Below are 9,801 nucleotides of genomic sequence, written 5' to 3'. Positions count from 1 at the left end.
AGAAAAAAGGAAGCTTAAAAAAAAAAAAAAAAAAAAAGTGTTGCAGCTTACTGAAATTAAATTAGTTTAAACTGAAGTACTAAAATTACTAAAACAAATATTTTTAATAAAGAAAATAAATTAATATATATATATAATACTTTTGTACAACAAATATCAATTAAATTGATCATAATTGACAGTAAAGACATAATGTTACAAAAAGATATTTTTCAAATGCATGCTGTTTTTTGAACTTTCTATTCATCAAAGTATCAATCAAAATCAATTTATCACAAAAAATATGAAGCACCATACTGTTTTCAACATTGATAATAATCAGAAATGTCTCCTGAGCATCAAATCAAGATATTAGAATGATTTCTGAAGGATCATGACACTGAAGACTGGAGTAATGATGCTGAAAATTCAGATTTACATCACAGAAATAAATTACATTTTAAAATATATTCAATACAAAACGATATTTTAAATTGTAAAAATATTTCACAGTATTACTGTTGTTACAGTATTTGTAATTAAATAAATGCAGCCTTCATTCTTCATTAAGAAACTTTTTATATGAAATATATTTGTGCTTATACTGTAATACAGTAAACACAATCAAACACAATCTGTGAAAGAACACAGTGTGTTTCCAGAAGATCTTTCCAGAGAAACAGTCTAACATGAACAAGCCCCAAGCAGTAAATGTACAGAAACAGTCCCTCAAGTATCAGGCTGTCAGCTGGAGTAGAAGGAATCAAAGATGTTGTTTAGCTCACACGCTTCACAAACATCAACCCCAACACAAACGTCAAGTGTTTGGAGCAGTTCTGTTTTGCAGATTACTACATGAAACTTGTGAAATCTGTGTCAGGGTTTCATTCTGTCTAGTTAATTAAAGCTTGGAAACACACGCCCTTAAGTGTCTCTATTAAATTCAGACGTTCATTCTGAATTTAACCTCTTTTTGTTTCTTTGATAGCTGCATGAAAGGCCCAAAATTCTCCCAAATGTGTGTCACTTCTTGCTGAGGTCTTTTCTTCTCTGTATTTGGGTTTTCAGATGTTGCTGGAGCCTGATAACGTGATGACAGTGAGACTCATCTTGCGACAGCCCTCCTCTGAATGGCTCAATTTCAGCATTGAGGAAATTAACATTTTCCCATGTGCAAAAGAGGTGCGTATGTAAAATATACTGTCATTTATGTCACTCTATAAAATTATTGCAAAATGATGTCTGTAATTAAATTGTATGTTAAACCATACCTATATTTAGATTTTGTTCTGTTTTGTGTGTTTGTTTGTTTGTTTTTGCTTCTTAGAGTTGATCAGTATTTTCACAGTGAGATCTTCCAGTCTGGTTTTGTTTTGCTTTTTGTTTGCTTTTCATTCATTTTATTCCCTTATTTTTTTTAATCAGGGAGAATATACATTATTAATACATACAATCAAAGTGAAATGTGACAGATTTAGCCTGGGGTGCTCATTTTCATCTGCAGTCCCAAACCGAACATTTTCTGTTTGTTTGGAGTTTGTTTTCTTTGCCTGTGTTTAAGGTTGTTTTGTTTTATTTGCTTTTATTTTGTTCTGCATTTTGTTTGCTTGGTTTTTGTTTAGTTTAGTTTAGAGCAATATTTTGAAATTTTATTTGTTATTTATGATTATTTATGATATTATTTTTGTCTTTCCAGGGGTCAGAGAGATTTTTATTTATTGTTTGTTTTTCTGTTTCTGTGAAGTGTTTTTTTTTTTTTTTGACTTTTTTTTGAAGTTTTTTGTTTATATTTGTATTTTACCAAAACCCACAAAGTTGATCAGTGGATGTTATCTTTTTCTTTCCAGGAATCTGGGAGTTCTTTTGTTTTTTGATTATGTTTTTTTGAAGTTTGTTTTATTTGATTTAATTTTGTTCTGCATTTTGTTTGCTTGATTTTTGTTTCGATTTGTTTTGTTTGAAGAAGTACCAAAACAATTAATTGGTGGATGTTATTTTTGTCTTTCCTGGGGTGTATTCCAGAAAGCAAGGTATTCCAGAAAGCAATTACCGTCACATATACCCTGAACTCTCACAGTTGATTAACCCAAACCTTGCTTACTCGAGGTATGCTGGTTCCAAAAACGCTTCCGTGAGTAAGTTCAGTCAACTCAGAGTATGTTCACGGTTAACACACCAGACATTCTCAACAGAGCGATGAATCGACGAGTCACCATGGAAACTAAGATGCTAAGAAAAAGCGTGCCATGCTGCTTCTTTCTTCTTCTTTTGTTCAATTGTCATTTATATACATACTGCACATTGCCACCTAATTGATGGTTGTGCAATAATTTTTCTTTTTTTGTTTTTTTTTGTTTTATATAATATATATCAATATCGATAACTATTATATATGACAAAAAATAAACATAATAACATATTAGAATAATATAATATTATCTTATATATTACTTATAATAGTGCTTTATAATTAACATATCATACAACTAAAAAAAGTGGAAAGTGAAAGTGACGTGTGGTCAAGTATGGTGACCATACTCGGAATTTGTGCTCTGCATTTAACCAATCCAAGTGCACACACACAGCAGTGAACACACACACACCGTGAACACACACCCGGAGCAGTGGGCAGCCAATGCTGTGGCGCCCGGGGAGCAGTTGGGGGTTCGGTGCCTTGCTCAAGGGTCTCACGTCAGTCGTGGTATTGAGTCCCCCCACTTGCAATCCCTGCCAGACCTGAGACTCGAACCCACGACCTTCGGGTTACAAGTCCAACTCTCTAGCCATTAGAACACGACTGCCCCGCACATACATACATACACTGAACAAAATTATAAATGCAACACTTTTGTTTTCGTGCACTTAGTCCATCACAGCGCTGTAAGACCATGGCACCTGTATGACGGGCTCCACCTGAATCAGGATGGAGTCAGGATTTTTGCCAAAGCTATCAAAGATGTTGCCCTTGGACGCTTCCCAACAACCAGCTATGAAGGAGCAAAAAGAAATGTGAGAATGCAGCCGTTCGAGCCATCTGGACCTTCATCTCGCTCAAGACCACCACGAGACCTTCACAGACAACCCAGGACTTCAGGATGGTCTCACAGACAGCAGGAGAGTCAGCTCTACACTGAAGGCCGATCCCAGCAGACACGCAGCTATGCCCAGGTACTGTCACAGCAGACGCCCTCATCATCCGCTCAGGAACTACTGTCCATTAGTGATGTGGGAGAAATTAAAAGACTGCTAAACCTCCTCTGCAACAAAATGCTCAACTAAAATCTACGATGATTGATCACAACACAATGATTATTATCATTGTGATTATTTTTATTATCGATTGTTGTTATTGTTATTACTATCTTATTATTGTTATTATTTTTATTCATTATTCACAATTATGTATTTTAATCAGTTTGACTACCTTTGTTTACTTGCTCTACTATTACTATTACTTAGTTATTTTATTTATAGAGCTAAACAAAAACCTTCTGAAAAGTGGTTTGACCATGACTGTAAAACAATAAGACAAGAGCTACGATTCATTTCCAATCAAAAACACAAAGATCCAGTCAACTCAGAATTACGCTTAAAGCACTCAGAACTTCTGAAACAATACAAACACACACTGAGACAGAAGAAATTGGATTATTATAACAACACACTTCAGAAGATGGAGAACACAATTGATCAGGGTCAGTTCTGGAGCATGTGGAACAGTCTAAACAATACAAAGCCACAAGAACTAGCTATACAAGATGGTCAAATTTGGAAAGATTATTTTGAGAAGCTCTATACACATCAAACTGACCCTCTGAATAATCCTAACCAGTTAAAAGTTCTTGAAAAACTGAATGCTCTTGAATCATGTATCAAAAACAACCAAAATCCACAAGATTATCCAATAACCCAACAAGAACTTATTGGAAAACTGAAATCCCTCAAATGTAAGAAATCCTGTGGCCCTGACAACATAAAAAATGAGATGCTTAAAAACAGATCTCCTGAATTTCAGATTGCATTACTCAAAACTTTTTAACTTGATTTTGAGTTCAGGCGTTTTTCCTGAGGTCTGGAACACAGGACTCATCTCTCCGATCTTTAAAAGTGGAGACAAAACAGATCCTAATAACTACAGAGGGATCTGTGTAACCAGTAATTTGGGAAAAGTATTTTGCTCAATAATCAACTCTCGGATTTCATCTTTCTTAAAGCAGCACAATGTCATCAGCAAATCTCAAATTGGCTTCCTCCCTAAACACCGAACCACTGACCATATTCACACACTACACACGTTAATAAATGAACATGTACACCAAAAGAAAGATGGAAAAATATTTGCATGCTTCATAGATTTTAAGAAGGCATTTGACTCCATTTGGCATAATGGATTGTTTTATAAAATCATTCAAAGTGGCATAGGGGGCAGAATATATGACTTAATTAAAAACATGTATAACCAAAATAAATGTGCAGTAAAAATTGGACAGCAAAGGACAGACTATTTCTCTCAACAGCGAGGAGTGAGACAGGGCTGCTGCCTCAGCCCGACTTTATTTAACATATATATCAATGAACTGGCAGATCTACTGGACCAATCAAACAGTCCAGGACTACAATTATTCCACACAGAAGTCAAATATTTACTGTATGCAGACGACTTGCTAATTCTATCTAAAACACCAGAAGGTCTCCAGAACAACCTTGACATTTTAACTAAATACTGCCACGATTGGGCCTTAGACGTCAACATCCCAAAAACTAAGATTATGATATTTCAGAAAAAACCCAGAAATCTAGAACATAAACATATATTTACTTTAAACAACACCACACTTCAACATGCTTTACAATATAATTATCTTGGTCTGGTTTTAACTCCCACTGGAAATTTCAAATTGGCAATTAAAACATTACTTACAAAATTAACTTGATTTTGAGTTCAGGCGTTTTTCCTGAGGTCTGGAACACAGGTCTCATCTCTCCTATCTTTAAAAGTGGAGACAAAACAGATCCTAATAACTACAGAGGGATCTGTGTAACCAGTAATTTGGGAAAAGTATTTTGCTCAATAATCAACTCTCGGATTTCATCTTTCTTAAAGCAGCACAATGTCATCAGCAAATCTCAAATTGGCTTCCTCCCTAAACACCGAACCACTGACCATATTCACACACTACACACGTTAATAAATGAACATGTACGCCACAAGAAAGATGGAAAAATATTTGCATGCTTCATAGATTTTAAGAAGGCTTTTGACTCCATTTGGCATAATGGACTGTTTTATAAAATCATTAAAAGTGGCATAGGGGTAAAATATATGACTTAAAAACATGTATAACCAAAATAAATGTGCAGTAAAAACTGGACAGCAAAGGACAGACTATTTTTCTCAACAGCGAGGAGTGAAACAGGGCTGCTGCCTCAGCCCGACTTTATATAACATATATATCAACGAACTGGCAGATCTACTGGACCAATCAAACAGTCCAGGACTACAATTATTCGACACAGAAGTCAAATATTTACTGTATGCAGACGACTTGCTAATTCTATCTAAAACACCAGAAGGTCTCCAGAACAACCTTGACATTTTAAATAAATACTGCCATGATTGGGCCTTAGACGTCAACATCCAAAAAACTAAGATTATTATATTTCAGAAAAAAAAACAGAAATCTAGAACATAAACATTTATTTACTTTAAACAACACCACACTTCAACATGCTTTACAATATAGTTATCTTGGTCTGGTTTTAACTCCCACTGGAAATTTCAAATTGGCATTACTTACAAAAACATTACTTACAAAAGCCCGCAGGGCACTGCATGCCATACGAACGAAATTATTCAAAATAAACATCCCCATCAGAATTTGGACAAAGATTTTTGATAGTGTCATACTGCCTATTGCCCTGTATGGAAGCGAGATCTGGGGCCCAGCGAGTAACTCCAGTCATAAGGACTGGCACAAACACCCTTTAGAAGCTCTGCATGTAGAGTTCTGCAGAAGCATCCTTCATGTGCACAGAAACACACCTAATAACGCCTGCAGAGCCGAGTTAGGCCGTCTCCCCCTAAATCTAATCATTAAAAAAAGAGTTCTTAAGTTCAGGATCCACTTAAACTCTAGTTCCGAAGATTCTCTTCATTTTAAAGCACTAAAAACACAAAAAAGGAGTGCTCAAAAAAGTCATCTTTGTGTAATGGTGTCAGATCTGACTAACAAAGCACTCGATATCACCAACCCTGAAAAACATGGGAGAATCAAAGAAATTATGAATGAAGAGAAGGAGACATACATACAGCATTGGAAAGAACAAACCAAAGACCAAAGTCGTCTCCAATGTAATCTGAAACTCAACAGACAGTACAGTCTGGCTGACTATCTGGTCTCAGTCAGGAATATAACACACAGACATTTACTGACCAAGTACAGACTGAGTGACCACCAGCTGGCCATAGAGAGAGGACGACATAAAAACACGTGGTTACCTAAAGAAGAGTGATTCTGTAATGAATGTAGATCAGGATCAGTAGAGACGGAGGAACACTTCCTCCTTCACTGTGACAAATACACATCCTTAAGAGACTCACTGTACAGTCAGATACAGCAGAACAAACTAACCCTGAAACAGTACCTACTCTGGAGCAGGTTATGTTCAGGGAATAAGTTGCTATGGCTACTTGCATATCCTGAGAGTTACCTCCGTTTTTGGAACCGAAAGCTGAGTTTATCCGTTACTTACCCTTAAACATACCCGAGTATATGTCACGTAACCTGCTTTCTGGAACACCCCCAGGTCCAGGACTCAGGTTTTTTTTGTTTGTTTGGTTTGGTTTGGTTTTCTGTATTTCTTTGTTGTTGTTTTTTCTTGTTTTTTGTTTTGTTTAGTTTGAATCAGTATTTTACCAAAACCTACAAAGTTGATAAGAGGATGTTAGTTTTGTCTTTGTCAAAGAGGTTAACTTTGCTTTTCTTTTTTGCTTTTCTGTGTTTGTTGAAAGTTTATTTTATTCACTTTTATTTTGTTCTACAATGTGTTTTCTTTTCTTTTGTTTGAAGCAGTATCTTACCAAGAATTGATCAGAGTATTTTTTTTTTTTAAGGTTTTGTTTTGTCTTTGTTTTTTTTTTTTTAGCATTTTGTTAGCTTGGTGTTTGTTTTGCATTTACCAAAACCTTCATAGTTGATGTGTTGTTTTTGTCTGCCCAGGACTCAGAGCGAGATGTTCCTGTCTGGTTATCCACTCTCACACCTGTAGAGGAACCTCTTGATTTGAATGTGAGTAGGCTATTTTGTGTCTTACTGTATAATTTGCAACAGTTCAACAGTTGTCATCTAATGAATATTGAAAAACTTGTTGTTTAACAGCATATACAATGCTCCCTTGAAAGACTGTTAATACCATTTCATTTAGCAACACTCTGTAGTTTCTATGTATTTATGCAGCTGTGAGGTGTTAATTAACACTGTGGCTTCAGAACAGACTGAAAAGATAATTACGAAAATGTAGGAAACTCGCAGGTTGTCGTTTTTTCAATCACTCAGCATTGTGGCCATGTCACAGTTCTCATTTATCTGTCATTTGCATTCGAAATGTAAGACGCTTGTTTGATGGTTTGAAAGTGTCTCTTTAGCCTTATTGATGAATGCTCAACTTAATGTTTATTTAAACAGTTTCACCACCTGAAAAGCAATCATAATTTATCATTTGTTGTTTACCTGCAGTATTTAATTGGGGGAAAAGACATGTTCATGGTAACTCTATGAGGCGCTTATGAACTTTATGAATTTCTGGAACTGACATTAAGTTTTTATTTAATGTCAGGAATATGTGTGAACTTCTTTCTTGGTGCTATTATTATATTGTCTTATCAGGGTTTCTGCAGGTTTTATGAAGGTAAATTTGATACTTTTTAAGACCAAGAAAAGAAAATTAAAGGATTAAATTGAATGGATCACAATACATCAATATAGTCTCTAAATGCAAATGGCTTGTATTAGCAACACTTCCAAGTTGGGAAAATACAACTTCTAACAGATCTTGGATCTCCATTAATTTTCCCTTCTCCCTACCACTAGAATACGGAAATAACTGCAAAAAAGTGATGTTCTTCCTCTGTATTTTTGTCTTGTTTTCCAGTGCAAACGCCTACGTTTTGATCAAAATGAAATGAGTTCATGATTAAAACAAGAACAGATATGGACCAATGGGCTCAGAAAAACAACTTATTTCAAAGGAAAAACAAGCTTTAATACAGATATGTGTTCTTGTTTAAAGCATAAACTAAAAATAAAATAAAATTGTCCAATTTCTTAGAAAAGAACAACACTACTTCAATTTGCGTCTCAAGAAAATGTATTTTTATTTAAGGACGTTTAGATATTTGTACTGGAAAACAAATCAAAGATACTGAGGAAGATATTCACTTTTTTACAATGCATGCAGCATTTCATGCCATGGCTTTATGAATTCAAGACGTTCAGCTCTGATTCAAGACCTTTTAGGGCTTTAATGTAGATGAATTAAGACTTTTTAAGACCTGCAAGAAACCTTGATTTTATATATATGACCACCCAGATTTGTTGATATAGACACTAAAAGCCCATTAATATCTACCAACAGTCACAATCATCATATAGACTGATACTCTGAAGCATCATATGGAGATTTTTTTTTTTTTGATGAATGTTTTTATTTGAAAATGAACACGATATACATGCTTTAAAACAAATATTTAAAGAATATTAATTATTACAATAATAACTATTCTCCTCTCTATGATAGTACTTTACTGCCACTTGCTGGTCATAATCGAATCTGCAACTTCACAAATACAGCTATTCTTCCCACTTTATTTATTTTTTATTTTATTTTTATTTTTTTCACACACACTGCTCGTTGGTGCTCTATGTAAGCAAAATGCTAAAGGTTAAAAACGATGTCATGGTGAGTAAAGGATGATGATTTCTGAGTGCACTGTGCCTTCAATAAACAGAACAATGCTGCAGTTAATGTTTGTTTGTGTGTGTGCGTGCATTTCTTTAGGGACTTCCTGATCCAGAGACAGTTTCCTCCAGTATTCAGCAGATGTGGGCACTCACTGAGTTAATGCAGGCGAGCCAAACCGCAGCTTCCATCGGACGTTTCGACGTGAGTCGCGCTTCTATCTACCTATGCCATTTTCCTTGTTCTGCACTGAATTAAGATGTTTATTCCATTTGCAGGTGGAAGGCTCTTATGACGTCAAATTACTGTCGCACACATGACGGGAAAGCTGAAAACTGAAACTTACTACAAGTTCATCGACTGTTTATAATTTAATATCTTGAGCTACTGACTACTTGCACTGGGATATCTTTATTTAATATTGGAATTACTATTTATATACAGTGTGTTTTAATGCTATTTTATTCCACTTAATTTTTATTTTAAGGTTCCAGAATATTTTAACTTACTTTACATGAAATCTGGTCTATCTATCTATCTATCTATCTATCTAATGTTTTTTTGAGACTCTCAACACAGTTATTATAACACACACAAGTGTGTCAAAAGTTATGGAGGGCCTGTATCTTATAGGTTGATATGTACATTAGCAAGATTGCTTTATGCATTTGTGTTCTCACATTCAATAAAATAATCTTCAGTGAGTGCAAATGTTTCTCATTCATCATAGACTTTGTAAATAATTGTTAATAATACTAATTTATCTTAGTATGTAATTACATTGATGTACAGTGATGTAGCCTTCAGTATGACGATTTATTGTCATATTTTCAGCACGGAATCAGATAAATAGGCTATTCTTGT

At 34.8% G+C, this 9,801-nt stretch overlaps 1 protein-coding gene across 1 annotated transcript in view; it reads left to right on the top strand.

Moving 5' to 3' along the window:
- Nucleotides 1–9,564, top strand: part of LOC107678153 (nicolin-1-like) — a 15,299-nt gene extending 5,735 nt beyond the window's left edge. Inside the window, exons 4-7 of the mRNA XM_016473332.1 lie at nt 1,048–1,161; nt 7,200–7,268; nt 9,037–9,141; nt 9,216–9,564. Coding sequence (XP_016328818.1) covers nt 1,048–1,161; nt 7,200–7,268; nt 9,037–9,141; nt 9,216–9,257 — 330 coding nt within the window. The 3' untranslated portion in view covers nt 9,258–9,564. The remainder of the gene's footprint in view (nt 1–1,047; nt 1,162–7,199; nt 7,269–9,036; nt 9,142–9,215) is intronic.
- Nucleotides 9,565–9,801: the final 237 nt, after the last annotated feature.

This window comes from Sinocyclocheilus anshuiensis, unplaced genomic scaffold, assembly GCF_001515605.1.
Source record: "Sinocyclocheilus anshuiensis isolate Anshui unplaced genomic scaffold, SAMN03320099.WGS_v1.1 scaffold1628, whole genome shotgun sequence".
NCBI classification, from domain to species: Eukaryota; Metazoa; Chordata; class Actinopteri; order Cypriniformes; family Cyprinidae; genus Sinocyclocheilus; species Sinocyclocheilus anshuiensis.
Note: the sequence above shows the minus strand (reverse complement) of the source record. Positions and strands in the feature narration are given on the sequence as shown.